General features: G+C 43.7%; 1 protein-coding gene across 3 annotated transcripts in view; it reads right to left on the bottom strand.

Moving 5' to 3' along the window:
• Positions 1–15339, bottom strand: part of LOC138962177 (RING finger protein 17-like) — a 72054-nt gene that overhangs the window by 4266 nt on the left and 52449 nt on the right. For all 3 annotated transcript variants that reach the window (XM_070333902.1, XM_070333903.1, XM_070333901.1), the window contains exons 23-37: positions 10903–11078; positions 9964–10023; positions 9567–9630; positions 9086–9200; positions 8802–8844; positions 7808–8196; positions 7309–7456; positions 6255–6470; positions 5264–5409; positions 3712–4016; positions 2805–2971; positions 2171–2293; positions 1853–1939; positions 863–1015; positions 284–370 (exon numbers count right to left, since the gene is read on the bottom strand). In XM_070333902.1, coding sequence (XP_070190003.1) covers positions 284–370; positions 863–1015; positions 1853–1939; positions 2171–2293; positions 2805–2971; positions 3712–4016; positions 5264–5409; positions 6255–6470; positions 7309–7456; positions 7808–8196; positions 8802–8844; positions 9086–9200; positions 9567–9630; positions 9964–10023; positions 10903–11078 — 2279 coding nt within the window. The remainder of the gene's footprint in view (positions 1–283; positions 371–862; positions 1016–1852; positions 1940–2170; positions 2294–2804; positions 2972–3711; positions 4017–5263; positions 5410–6254; positions 6471–7308; positions 7457–7807; positions 8197–8801; positions 8845–9085; positions 9201–9566; positions 9631–9963; positions 10024–10902; positions 11079–15339) is intronic.

A 15339-nucleotide genomic window follows, 5' to 3' on the forward strand; every position in this document is an offset into this window, starting at 1 on the left:
AGAGTACAGGTATACAGGTGAACTTAGTTTTATTTTCCCAAAGGAAACAAAAATATAGAGCTATTTAATATCAGTCTGTCCATCAATTTGTCAGTTAGAACATCAGTTTGCCTGTTCATCAGTCTGTGCATCAGTATGTTATTGTATACCAGCTTGCTTGTGAGTCTGTCCATCAGTGTGTGTGTTCATCAGTCTGTCGATCAGTTTGTCTGACTTTCTCTCATTTCATACATCAGTCTGTCTGTTCATGGGTCTATCCGGCTCTCAGTCTATGTGCACTCACCAGGTTGGGCAGCTCAATGTGTGTGACAATGCCGTGGACAAAGTCCCCCTTCTCCCCCAGCCTCAGAGGGAAGAACGGGTTGGAATGCTGCAACAAACACTGAGAGCTTCCAAAATCAAGGGCAACACATTCTGAGTGGCAAAAGTCTGGGACAAGCAATGGGGCAACATCAGGGTGTGGTGACTGCATTGTTTTGTGAGTTCATGGTAAACATCAAACCAGGGATACAGTCAGTGGACTAAGAGATGTAATGAGAAGTTAAAAGGCATGAAATTGTTCCAAATTATGCTGGTCCCATGAATATATAACTAACGCATACAAAGTAAAATACGGATTTTTGAAACCACATACACTGTAATATCTTTTCATCAGGGATAACACAATAACAAAATGTTTCCACATGGTCCCAAATTGTGCTATCATGTCAGCAGTCCTGCCAATCTTTTTTTCTTCGTTAGGGAAAGGGGATCCCAAAAACAGCCTTTAAGTTCAGAATATTGTCAAACTTTTGTGGCCATTTCAGAAAATGTGTGCTGGAAAAAATAAACGCTAGCAACATCCGTTTATCTTGACACTTACCCTGAGAATATCTGTGATGTCCTGGCTGCGATGGTAGAACTCCTGCATGTCGTTGTCCCTGACCACCACCCCTATCTCCAGCAACACGGTGCTGATGTTGGACCCGTCCTGCAGGGTCAGCTCCACTTCCAGGGGGTGATGGCTTAGGTTGCCCTGTAGGGAACACAACTTTTGATTATCTGCTTCTTATTTCGTATTCAAGAGCTTTTTACTCTCAGGGCCACCAAATGGTGAGAGTTTTGCAAGCCACAATGGTGTTTACCCTGACACCTGGGCAGCATGAAGCCTTAAAAACGTTCAAAAATGACCATGCATACAGTGCACCTGACGATAATGATGCGTACCACCTCACAAAAGATGTATCCACTGAATACAGTGGAACCCCCCTTTTAAGACACCCCCTCCCAGTCTAAGACCTCCCCCTTTATAAAATGGTTCAAAGCAAGACAAACAAGAAATTCCTCCGAGGTAGGAAAAACACCCCCGTCCTTACCATTCTCACTGCCACCAACTGAGAAGGTTATTTCCCTTTGACCATTAATATGTCCCTCTATAAGTCCTTGTAGAATCTTAATCCACCAATAACTCCCTAACCGTGTTTGACTGGTCCCAATTTTTGTAAGGACCGTCTCAGGAATGTATAGAACCTGTTCACCAAGTTTGGTGACGATCGGTCCGTTCATTCTTGAGATCTATATGCGAACACAAACACACAAACAAACACATGGACCGAATCCTATACACACCCCTATACCGGGGGTGTAATAACTATAGTCCCATGTCATGTTTGGCATAATGCACTACTGCCTGTGAAGTGCAACTCATTCATTCAGGTACAAGCTGCATCTAAAAAAAAATCATTTGAACATAAAACCCTTACAGCATAGAACTGAGCAGAAAAGAACATGTTCAAACTGAAAGGACTAGCACCTCTGAAGATTAAACAAACAAAAAAATCTTGCCAACAAGTCAAAGTTTTGGCCAACATACCTTCACTTCTGCTGTACACTGCTTGTTGACTAGTTGCTTGTGCATGTAATCCAGAAAGCTGACTGGCCATGTTCCATCGACAGTGTCCTGAAAGTGCGCCAAGCAGAAAAAAAGGTCAAGTGGATTTTCAATACTGCTTTAGCAGAGGAAAGACAAGGCTGGCCGCCTAAATATGAGTTTTTGTCAGACTCTGACGTCACACGGCTCAAAGAAGGGAAATCCAATGTCCATGCAATCGATACCTAAAATATTATTCTTTTGAGATTTCAGAGAGAAGACTCAAAACGAAGCTATCAGCAAGTGTGCAGCACAACTCACTGGTTTAATGTTGTGCAGTCTGAACTCGTAGGCAAGCTGAGGCTTGATGCACAACTCTGGTGTAATCAGCTTCAGCTTGGTCCTGTCCACTCGCCCTGTGTTGCCGTAGTCAATGTACTTCACCTGGCAAAATACAATACCATACAACACAGTAATATTTTATTATCTCAAGAGAGAAAATTCAGGTCATCACACAGCCACCCGAGTACATTTCTACAGCACACTAAGAGAAGCTGCAAATCTCTGTCTGAGATTCTTCTGCATCTGCCATTTTAATGTTAGTATTTGCCATTTCTGTATTAAATATTCACTGTTTAAGTACTGATATTTCTCCCTTCAATCTTTTAGAATATACATCTTTGTAGAAATGTTTTGCAATATGTATGAATTACCAACACTAGCATTCCTGTTTCTTACCTCTTGAACACAAAGGCTGTGTACGTGATTCTTTACTCCTAAAATGAATACCCAAAGCATTAACATATCTTTACCCAACCTCCTTAAATGATTTATGACATCTGGAGGTGCTACATACCCAATTTTATATGAGGTTGGAACATGTCAGAAAAATCATCTTCAACCAATTTCTTCCTTCCCTTTCATTCAATAAATCATGCAGTGTCAGACAACTGACCTTGACATTTGTCTTGGTGGTTTCCAATACTCGAGCACGATACCAGGCGTTGTCTGTGTCAAAATGAGCCAAGCAGACCTGACCGACATGGACCTCCAAGTCCCCGTCAGGGGCTTCCTTTCTGGCGTACTCATCCAATCGCACAGACAAAGCTGTAGCCTTCTCTTCTGCAAATTGAGAGAGAGAGAGTTAGAGAGAGAGAAAAAGACAGCTCTGTTATTTCTCTTTCAAACACTATGGAGCATACAAGCTATTATTTTAAAAAATACATAAGAAACAAAGGGAAGTAAGCGCTATAAATATACACAACAGCAGTAGTGAACCATGCAGAACCAGTCTCCTGGCACGTGAGATAATAAGATTTAGCATTGAAATGAACCAACAACTTTCATCCTCAAACAGTTAACTGCCAGGAACAGTTTAACAGCTTCAAAAAAGTTCAGAAACATTTTTGTGTTTAGTTCGTGTGTATTTTTTTACCCAAACTTGATGGCAATGTAACCTTGAAATTTGATGAGTGTCATCCAGATTTGCCTCATATGCGGAGTTCATAAACCTTGGCAGTGTGTGAAGTTTCAAAGCTTTAGCTTTAAAAACGTCCTGAAATTAATCATTGTTTTAGCCAAAACTTGGCCCTGCTGTAATCTTGAAAGTTGACATGGATCAACCAGACTTGATTCATGTTTGTAGGTCATCAAACCCTGGAATTGTGTGAACTTTCAAAATCTAGGTTCAAAAACACCTGAGAAAACTTGAAAGCGGACAAACACTCAAGTCCTTAATGGCTCAAAACCGTAGGACTTATAATATTAATTTTAAGAAAATTTCCATAGACAGCCGGCCAGCTGATTACTCAGGTCAACACATCTATCCTCACAACACAATAAAGCCACTGCACCCTTCTCACCTTCTTCAAAGTCATGGGCATAAACAATCCCCTCATAGTCCACGTAGACAGGCAGAACAGTCAGAGAGGTAGCGGCTGGGGGAGGGTGGCGGGCTACGTCCAGGTCAGGCTGAACGATGACCACAGGCTCCTGATGACCCTTCACTTCTTGGACGCTCTCGCTGACAGTCACGTCGTCTCTGCTATCAGAACTGTCCACGGAAAGAGAGTCTGACGACACGAAGAGCTTGGTGTGGAATGTGTCAGATGCTGGGGTGGGGGCGGGAGTCGAGTTTGGCGATGACAGTGGCTCTGTGCTCTTTCCCCTGAAATTCAAAGAATGTCCATGGATGTTATACAAAAAAGTTCTATAAGCAACTCAGTTGCATAGCTGCCAACTTTTCCCAGATAAAAATAGGGAGGAATGAGCGTCTCGGCGCAAAGCGCTGAGCCGATGGCGCGCCTAGGTCCGGGGGCATGCCCCCCCCGGAAAATGTTTGAAAAAAATGGTGCAATCTGGTGCATTCTGAGGATTATAATTGCCAGTTTCTGGCAGCAAATTTTGTCACAAAAAAGATGAATGAGCTGGAGATAGAGTCGATGTAGTGACTTACCAATGCACGTCAAGCTTCCTTCTACAGTATTTCATACTTCTTGACAGTCACATCTTCCAATGGTGTGTGGTAATCTTTCTCGTCTTCTTGACGACTGTCCCCCGGTTCCGTTCATGTTTTTCTGTTCTTGAATGAGCTTCAATATCCCCCCCCGGCCTCCATGTCCGATGCTGATATCTTCGCGGCACTTGGTGCAAAACGCGAAATGTATGCCGCGTCTTGTCGATTCGGAGATGAAGTCATACTCTTGTTTGTAACTCTTTTGAAATTTTACAAGAACTTTCGGGCCGACTTTCGGCCGCTGGACCGTTGTTTTCTTCATTTTGTGGTCGTCTGCTGCTGCTTCTTCTTCTGCTTCTCATCCACATTCGACTGAAGCGCATGCGCTAGCCACAAATCTCGCCTATTCTCGTTTAGTTTCGATTTTGATCACAGCGTTTGTGTGACGAAGCCTCGCGCTGAACGAGATTTCAGAAGTGAAACTACGCCGAGTACGGGCGCTTGAAAATACACTTCAGTCATTATATAACTATACTCGAAAAAATTTTAATCGGGAAACTTTTGCACTATTCGAGAAAATCGGGGACTGGACATAACATTGGGAATTTCCCGGTTTTCTAGGGAAGGTTGGCAGCTATGCAGTTGGCTTAAGATACGCTGAACATTTGCTACTGGAGATAGAAAAACCTGTAAGCAAGCCGGACTATAAAGGCCACAAAACAAACAGATTATTGGAGTTTTTGTGATTTTCTCTCTCCGTATCTTTCACACATACATTGCCTATTTAAAAAAAATTACATTCAAAACCTCAAACGTTTTGTTGACTAACTGTATTAGTAAAACCTTGTGATCCACCATTTTAGGCATAACTCGACAATCACTGACTGGTGATTTGCAGGGTGAACTTTCCAGAACTGCACTTGCAAAACAAAAAGTAATACTAATACCAAAGCACTGACCTTCTCATGGGTAGAGCCAGGCCCTTTTCCTGAATGAGGGTGAGGAGGGAGTTATACACGTGACTCTGAGGATCAAAGGCCGTCTCCGGAATGGTCTCCTCTATCAGGATGTCTACTGGCAGACCGTACTCTGGAATACGATCTCCCTGGGCGAAAAAAGTTTAAAAGTGAACAATAATAAAGCACAAGCTATTGCTCTGGGTAGGGCGTCCTACAACATAGTTTTTTTTCTTCTAACCATAAACCAGCATAAAATCTCCCTGAAAGTACCCAAGGTGTCGTTTTAAAAAATGCTTTATATTGATTCATTTTAAACCTAACCTGCATAGTCTTCCTGAAAGAATCCAAGCCTATCTCAGTGATAAACATCAGAATATTTTCAAGGCTCAATATTCTTTGTCAAAAAACAACAGGAGTTCTTTCTTTCTTTCTTTCTTTGGTGTTTAACGTCGTTTTCAACCACGAAGGTTATATCACGACGGGGAAAGGGGGGGGGGGGGGGGGGGGGGGGGGGATGGGATAGAGCCACTTGTTAATTGTTTCTTGTTCACAAAAGCACTAATCAAAAAATTGCTCCAGGGGCTTGCAACATAGTACAATATATTACCTTACTGGGAGAATGCAAGTTTCCAGTACAAAGGACTTAACATTTCTTACATACTGCTTGACTAAAATCTTTACAAACATTGACTATATTCTATACAAGAAACACTTAACAAGGGTAAAAGGAGAAACAGAATCCGTTAGTCGCCTCTTACGACATGCTGGGGAGCATCAGGTAAATTCTTCCCCCTAACCCGTGGGGGGAACAGGAGTTCCCAATGAAGACAAGCAAAAATACCTGAAAATGTTGGGTTCTGAAAAACCTTTGAAATTTGAAAATGGTACAATCTGACATCAATTTAAGCATATTTATAGGTTTCTCAATTTAACATTTTTCAGAAATCTGCAAATCGCTGAGCTCAGAAAAAAACCTGAGCAGCACCCTTACCTCCAACTTGATAAAGAGGCGCTTCCCGGTCACTTGTTTGAGAACAAACTCTTTGGCGGTGTTGGACCACTTGGTCCGGTCCGTGGACCCTGCAGGCAAGATGTTGGCCAGGTGGCAGCGTTCCGAAAAGCATTCTATTTTGGCATGAGTCTTCTTCATATTCCGCAGACAACTACCCGGAACCTTGTCATCATAGCCATAGTCCATGAGTTGCACCTGGCAAGAAAAGTAACATTTTCGGTGTACATTACTCTTGAAGATGGCGCCATGTTGCCTATGTGGCAGGGTTAAAAAGAAAGCCAGTGCAGAATCAAAACTCTCAGCATACGGTGAACTTGAAAATACAATGCTAAGAAACACAGAAAAAAGAGAATCAGTGCGTACAGCGCCTCTCTTCTGGCTGCTCAATCTTTCCATGTGCTGATAATTGAAGTCTTTGAGTGATGCAGAATCAAGACTGCTTATCCTGTGAGTGACTATTGTTTATGAGACCACTTAATTCTGAATCTTAGGTCATAGTGGTTTGCAGAACATCTAGTGCCACCACTAATTGTTTGCTTTTCTTTACCACTCTACTTTGACAACAATAACATGAAATAGCCTTAAAACAATGAAACCAAATCATGAACAAAACAAGAAATTCCTCCGAGGTAGGAAAAACACCCCCGTTGGTCAAAGGGAAATAACCATTCTCACTGCCACCAACTGAGAAGGTTATTTCCCTTTGACCATTAATATGTCCCTCTATAAGTCCTTGTAGAATCTTAATCCACCAATAACTCCCTAACCGTGTGTTTGACTGGTCCCAATTTTTGTAAGGACCGTCTCAGGAATGTATAGAACCTGTTCACCAAGTTTGGTGACGATCGGTCCGTTCATTCTTGAGATCTATATGCGAACACAAACACACAAACACACAAACAAACACATCGACCGAATCCTATACACACCCCTATACCGGGGGTGTAATAAGCCTGTTACACACACACACACGCATCCCAAGCACACACGCACATACTCACATGACATGCCACCACTACATCATACCACATACCTCAAACAGGTCATCTGCCACTTTTTGGACAATTCTGGCCCTGTACCAGCGGTCATCGTTAGAGTACTTTGCCACGCAAAACTCTCCCTCCTTCCACTCTCGGTCAGTCACTGGTACAGTTTCATAGTCGGCCAGCTCAACCATCAGACTGCAACACAAGAAGCCCACCATATTACAACACGTCAGGATCGCCTTCTACTGCTCCAAACAGTCGTTCTCGGCATGACATTAAAGATACCTTCCCACTCGTGTGCATGATCATGAGATCCTCCCCAGGTTTGTCAAGGCTTTTACACGGGATAAGAGCATTTTTCACTTGGACACATACCAATGAACAATCTGGCAGCTACCTGGGCAGTGCAGGAATATTTTGACAAATTAATTTTGCAGTTTGAGATGGACAGGAGTTGCAAAATTAATTCAGCAAGAAGTCCTTGTCTGCACAGAAAGCAGCCAGGGTGTCGAATTTCAATGACACACACACTTAGATCTCACTCACTTCAACAGCTTCTCCTGATTGTCCTCCAGATATATATAGAAGTGGGCGGGTGACTTGTACCCGCTGATCACCACCGCCAACATCCCGCTGTCCGGCTGACACGATGCCTCCCCCTTTTTCTCCCCCTCCTTTCTTTTCTCCACAGAACCGTTCCGCACTCCAGAACTCTTCTGGGATGGCTTCTTGGACTCAGGTTTGGCAGGGGAGTGTTGGGGTTTGCGAGGGGAGGGGCCTTGGCGGGGCTTGCTTGGGGACACGCCGGCTTTGCTGTGATTTTCATAGGAGAGGGAGGGGGAGACTGGGGAGTGGGCACTGGATGAAGGGGAGGCGGTAGACATGGAGACAGACATGTTCGAGACTGAAGATGCGCTCGAGAGGTCCTGCAGCAGCTTTTTAAGAAAAAAGAATATACATAAAATGAGTTTTAAGAAGTGAATTCTGTTTTTAAAACAAAATGGTGGGGATATAATTCTATCATTAGACCAAGAGCCTTCAACCATTCTCTAAAGCACTTCCATACACAGCCCATGTTTTAACAACGACTAATATCCTGAGCTCTTTGGAACTTTGTAGGTATCATGTGACACTTCAGATGAGCATGCATGTGGTATGACTTATAAATTGGGGTGCTCAAACTACAAAACCTACCAGAATCTCTGTCAAACTAACAACTCTGATCAATTAAGGAGCCCAAACCAGGAAAGTGTATGGGTTCTTGTGCCTAAGCAAAAAGCTACCTTTAAAAAACAAAATGCCAAGACCTTCCCAAGAATTTACAAACAGAAACCATCTGATGCAAAGCTGACTTTTTGACAAAATGCAGAACCTGGGCAGATTGTGAAGAACTGCACACTTACTTTATCCGTCAAATTATGTCACAGAAAGTTTTTAACATTCAATTTCATCTGCTAATGTAGAACTGTGTCATGTTAAGACATGGGTGCCAATGCCACAAATCATTCCATTCATCCGTTCAGTATGAAATAATATGTACCTCAGGCCTAAGTGTGATACCCAAGTAGGATTCATCTTGGGACCTGAAAAAAACACCCACATGATTGAAAGAAACAAATCAGAGAAAATGAAAACTAAAACCCACCCACAATGTACATGCTAAATAGTAACAAAATGTAGAAACCAAAGGCAGTAAACTCTGCTCGCATGTAATACAAACGAGAGAAAAAAAGACACACACACACTAACACACACGCACACTCACAGTTCTAATAAATTATGATTACAGAAAAATAAATAACACTGAAGAGCAGCAAAGCAAACCATTGTCCAGTGCTCCTGGCGAAGCCATGGCTGACCATCTCGTAGTTGACGCAGCATAGTTTGTTCTGATTGTTGATGGCGTACAGCACCCCCACCATCGAGTTGGCTTTGCTGCCTGGCAAAAGTTATATTGCTACATCACTTTACATCACTTTTAAAATGTACATGTAAACTAGAACTAGGCAGAACAAATGTACATGTGTGTGTGTGTGTGTGTGTGTGTGTGTGTGTGTGTGTGTGTGTGTGTGTGTGTGTGTGTGTGTGTGTGTGTGTGTGTGTGTGTGTGTGTGTGTGTGTGTGGTGTGTGTGTGTGTGGTGTGTGGGTGTGCGTGCGTTCGTGGGTGCGCATGTGCATGTGTGTATGTGTGCCTGCATTCCTATTTGCATTCTCATACTAAACACACACACACCCACACATGTCCATTTTTCAAAACTGACATGCTAACAGCTGATATGTCTCTTATCATCACAGTTTACTCACTCTCTTCTGTCACTCTTATCTGGCACAGTTGAAGCTCTGCAAGCGACCGGAACCATGCTTTTGCCTGAAAAAGATGCCAGAAGAAGAAAATAAAAGAGAAACAGCCTTAATCATTAATTTTTGCTGATTGAGAAAGACCAAATGCTTCATATGTTACCATACATTTTATTACTTGTGACGATAATCAATCTCACAAGCTTCAGTAATAGTACTGTACGTGCCTTCTAGCGAAATAACCATCACAGACATACCTGTCAAATGGCATTGAAACTCAAGTCAACTTTTCGTCCTCTTTTTTTTTAATGGAAGCAAAGATTTTTTTCAAAGATCCTCGGTATACGTCAAACATGGATTCAAACTTCTACAGAACTACAAAAAAACATTGATTAAAACTCACCTCTTTTGACCATTGTCCATTTTCCAAGGGTTCTACATCAGCCAAGGAGCATTCTATGGCCTGCAAGACATACACTGTAGGCTTACAGATGTGTGCTGCATCAACAATATTCCAACTTCTCTTAACATGTAAGTAATCAAATAAGATCACTAGCTACAGGCAGCATCACAACACACACAATAGTCATGCACACACTATCACTAACTCTTCTTCTGCCTGTTACAACATACCTTCTTCTTCTTTTGTGTTCATGGGCCGAAACTCCCATGTACACTGGTGTTTTTTGCACCAACTAGACTTATACTGTCATTTTTGGACCACTTTTAAGTTGGTTGTGTCTGACCTGTGATAGAATTGGTTTCCCTTGCCCTGTGCACCACAAACCATCCTTACCATTCCCACCCTTCCTTTCTCAGGTGAGCAGTCTTTCTTTATTTGGTGTTTAACGTCGTTTTCAACCACGAAGGGTTATATCGCGACGGGGAAAGGGGGGAAGATGGGATAGAGCCACTTGTCAATTGTTTCTTGTTCACAAAAGCACCAATCAAAAATTTGCTCCAGGGGCTTGCAACATAGTACAATATATTACCTTACTGGGAGAATGCAAGTTTCCAGTACAAAGGACTTAACATTTCTTACATACTGCTTGACTAAAATCTTTACAAAAATTGACCATATTCTATACAAGAAACATTTAACAAGGGTAAAAGGAGAAACAGAATCCGTTAGTCGCCTCTTACGACATGCTGGGGAGCATCGGGTAAATTCTTCCCCCTAACCCGCGGGGGGTCAGGTGAGCAGTGGGCCATCAAAATGAATGCCATGTTATCAGCCTCATACTTTGTAGCACCTTGTGTTAGAACAAAATCTTTTCTTGTTTCAAAATTGAGTTTCATAAACGGCCTTAAAATTGGTGGCACAAAGTCACAAAGACCTGACCTGTACAGGGTACTTGATGAAGTCATCCAGGATCTTGCAGAGGTCCGAGTGGTCGACGATCTCTGTGTTTCCGTAGTCGACAAACTGCACCTCCACCTTGCGGTGACCTGGTAACCCTGTGACCCTTGCCCTGTACCAGTTGTTGTCCTTCTGGTATCTGGCAGCGCAGATCATACCTGGATAATAGCATGCACTGGGGTAAGTGTATCAGTTTGAATTATTTCAAATAAAAACATTCATTTACTTTTATGTCATACTTTATCCTCCTTTTGCTTGTAATTCTATACTGTTCAAAAAAAGAAACGCATAGCTTGTAATATTTGGTTAATTTAGTTATATGGCTACAAGGATATCCACCAAACTGCAGAAAATGTTTATCTGGTCGTCGACCTTTCGTCCATTGCCACAAGTGAGCTCTGCACGTGACGCATGCGTTATCAGTGGCTACAATGTCAAAATTGCTCATTTGGCATGACCACTCGTCATGCTTCAGTGTAATCTCGTGAAACTCGGGGAATATTGAGCTCTCACCATGTCTTCCAAAACCCATAAAAGCGGATTGTTCGCCACAAAGAAATCAGACGACAATTCAGCGACGAAAGATGGCCCGATTGAGCAGAGAAGACCGCCAAATTGCATTGGGTCGTTTACAAGCAGGCCAAAGTCAAAGTGCAATCGCCAGGCACTTCCACGTGTCCCAGAGCACCATCAGTAGACTGTGGGTCAGGTTTCAAGCCACTGGCTCCGTTGCTGACTTGCCACGAGCGGGAAGACCAAGGGCGACAACTGCTGCTCACGACCGCTTCATACGGCTCCGCCACCTCCGGAATCGTTTCCTGTCGGCCTCATCTTCTGTCCAGGCTCTCCCCGGGCCACACCGATTATCGGACCAGACCGTGCGGAACCGCCTGCATGAAGCTGGTTTGAGAGCTCGCAGACCTCACAGAGGAGCTGTCCTCACCCGCCGCCATCGCCAGAACCGAGTGCAGTGGGGCAACCAGCACCTTCGCTGGACCGTCCGGAATCACTGGAGACACGTGTGGTTCAGCGACGAGTCCTACTTCCTGCTCCAGCGACATGATGGTCGGAGGAGGGTCTACCGGAGAGTAAACGAACGTTACGCGCCCAACTGTGTGGATGAGGCACCCGTTCATGGTGGTGGAGGCGTCATGGTGTGGGGGGCGATCAATACCGCTGGAAGGAGCACCCTGGTGCACGTCCAAGGGCGCATAACTGCCCAGCGATATGTGGAGGAAATTCTGCGCCCACACGCCCTTCCTCTTCTGGCTGACCAGGATGCCATATTCCAGCAGGACAACGCTCGCCCGCACACAGCACGACTCACCACCCAGTTCCTCACCGACCACCATGTCCAGGTGCTTCCCTGGCCATCCATGTCGCCAGACATGAACCCGATAGAACACCTCTGGGATGAATTGGACAGACGTGTGCGCAGGCGAGAAGAAGCGCCGGCAAATCACCGCGATCTATTGCAGGCACTTCAGGAGGAGTGGGACACCATCCCACAGCAAGATATCCGGCATCTGATCCAGTCCATGCCCAGAAGGTGCCGGGCAGTTGTTGCTGCTCAAGGCAGTCACACCCCCTACTGACTTGACAGCCTCGACACCCAATCGTATTGATTGACTGATTGATTTGAAGATGCAAATGAACTGTGTGTGCATTCAACTGTGTCCATACCAAATTTCAAACAAATAATCTAAATATTGGATTTTCTGTTAATTTTTTCGAAAAATAAAACAAATTTGGCAAGTAGCAACTATGCATTTCTTTTTTTGAACAGTATAGCTTCCTGTCAGTGAAAAGCTAGCAGCAACAAGAGTAGCACTACCGAGGATTCTGTGTGTTTAGGTGAAGGAAGCTATCAGCAATGCTGCCAGGTGATACGGGAGTGGCACAAGGATACTGTTTCTCAGTCATCACATAAAACTGATCCGTGTTCGTCATGGCCTGGATTCAAACCTGTGACCCCAGATCACAAGTCAAGTGATATATGGACTAAGCTACCAGTATGTATCAGTTTAAAGGCCCGGCAGGAGTATATAAGGAGCCTGACCTTCTGCGTTGGCAAATCATTTCAAACCTCTTGCAGGCAACGGACAAATACTGCTCCTACATTTTCTTTAATATCTCGGTTAAGCATGAGTTACGGTGTCAGATTTTTTGTTCACACAGCTGGTTTTCACACATTTACCGCCCTATGCGCTTAGATAAGGTTAATTCTCCATAATAAAGAAGATATTTGTAAACAAACATTTCAATGGGGATCTTGTTCAAAGAAAAGGGCGGAGTCAACACTCTCCGACGTCACAGATTTACACCATGCGTTCCAAAAATAGCAAAACACGTGGCATGCGGCAATTTGGTTCCAGAACATGCTGTCTCAGGTGCATGTGTATTTGTTACATCGGATATGAAGAAAGAAATGCAACTAACCTTTACCACCAGTTGTGGCCTTGATAGGGTATTCCTGTGGGGTTGGGATAAAGCTCTCTCACTAATTTGAGCACACAGTCGGGCATCATTTCTCGGCTAATGTTTACCCGTGTTGGACTTGTCTTGATGTAAGGAAGACGTCTTTTTCGCCAAGTACAATGCACAATTCCAAGCACCGCATCGGTCTAGCATGGACCAATACTTCTTGTAGAGTACTTTTCTAACGCCGGAATTCCTGCGGTGTGGCAATTGGCCTGTACCTAGCCACCTCTGGCGATGATTTGTCACACAAGGGCTGCAAAAACAAAAGGCACACTGGCCTACCCCAGAGGAGAGCCCTGTACTAGGACCCGTGTCTCCGCTTTCATCAGGATCAGATAACCACGTCTGCACCCTAACGGTACTAGAGACAGCCTCTCGAGGTCACACGATGATGGCCCAGCACCTCTTGGTACACAAGTCGAATCTTTTATTACACACCTTCGAGTTTCAAATGGCCACGGATTCTCAGTAAATAGTCTCCTTATTGCGTTCTCCTGGTCACTGTTAATGTTGAGAAGTGTTAAATCAAATTTCGCCATTTATTTCCACAGACAGAAAGAGATGTCAGTGCAATACAGCTTACAGACCGCAGCCTAGCCCTTACTAAGTTACTATCACCATCGGATGTTGGAATGTGAAACACTCAGGGCTTCGAATTCCCGCCTTCATCTGTCGACAACACTGATTGTGTTAGAGGCTCTCGCTGGGTGGAATAACAGACCGTGTTCCAAAGTATGCGTATACACTACGCAGATTATCACCGTTGACTTCGTCTACATGGTCCCGCTAACTATAATTACTGTCCCTGAAAGTGCCTCACAGGATGGGCAAGTTTACTTTCAAAACAGAAAGGGGTAATCTAAACTCGGTTTGTTCTAAATGGACATGGGAAACAAAGGGTCTCGGATCTTGGGTCGCCCCTGGCAACACAAATGGAAGAATCCAGGATATGCAAATGATCTTCTGCAGTTTATTCCAAGGTGGTAGGGGGTTGAAAGGGGGAACGAACGGGAGGGGGGAGGGGACAGTGTTCGGTGGAGCTACTATACTAAGACTGCAGCAATGGTGATGTGAAATCATCACCCACACATTTCGAGGTACCCTCCCCCCTCACCATTCGGTTCACAAGCCTGTTTTTGTCCTTGGTCAGTTTGAAAATGATTGGTTTGTTCAAGTATTCCGCCAAAAAAATGCGCCAAGATTTCCCTCCTCATTTTAGTGGTGTTTGACGCTTGCCCCACTCACTTAGTCAGAGTCTGATGCAAAAATTGACTCGAGAATTCTGTTCATTGACGTTGTGACGTACTAAACTTGTTTATTGTTCGCGGTTTTGGCTGATTCTGTGTTGTTTTTCTGCAATATCAGCGAAAGTACCATCATAGCGGTGACTGAGTTACAGCAACCAAGACTAAGTTTCATTTTGTCCGTTTGACTAGCCTGACATCTACAGCCTTGACATTGTTATTCTGTTTCTCTGTGTGTGACTGATTTCTTTGACACAAAGGTTCTCTGTGTGAAAGTTCAATTGTATTGTAAATATAAACAAAATACGCAATCAATATGCAAGATATCACAAATGTCACGTTCAGAAACGAAAATATGTGAAAAACTCTGAAGAAGCTGTTAAAAGAAGAAATGCTTCTCGCACAGACAGAAAGCCAGATGGTAAAATTCAGTTTAGCGGTGAGAGAGAGGAAATTGATCTTATTTACGCCCAAGTTCAAAAGGTTAAAACATTTTTAGGAGAAGGAAATCCAAACAAAGAGCTTGTGGACACTATCTTGTGCTTTTTTTATTGACAAAAACATTGAAGCTGATTTATTAGAGCGCCCTGATGCCCCCGCGTCCCCAGTGCACTTTGGCCTGTTCGTGTTTACATCGCGTGCCACGCGTTGTGCTATTTTTGCTAAGCCCCGCCCCTTTTTCTGTTGCATTATG

Source organism: Littorina saxatilis, linkage group LG3 (genome assembly GCF_037325665.1).
Source record: "Littorina saxatilis isolate snail1 linkage group LG3, US_GU_Lsax_2.0, whole genome shotgun sequence".
In the NCBI taxonomy this organism is placed as follows: Eukaryota; Metazoa; Mollusca; class Gastropoda; order Littorinimorpha; family Littorinidae; genus Littorina; species Littorina saxatilis.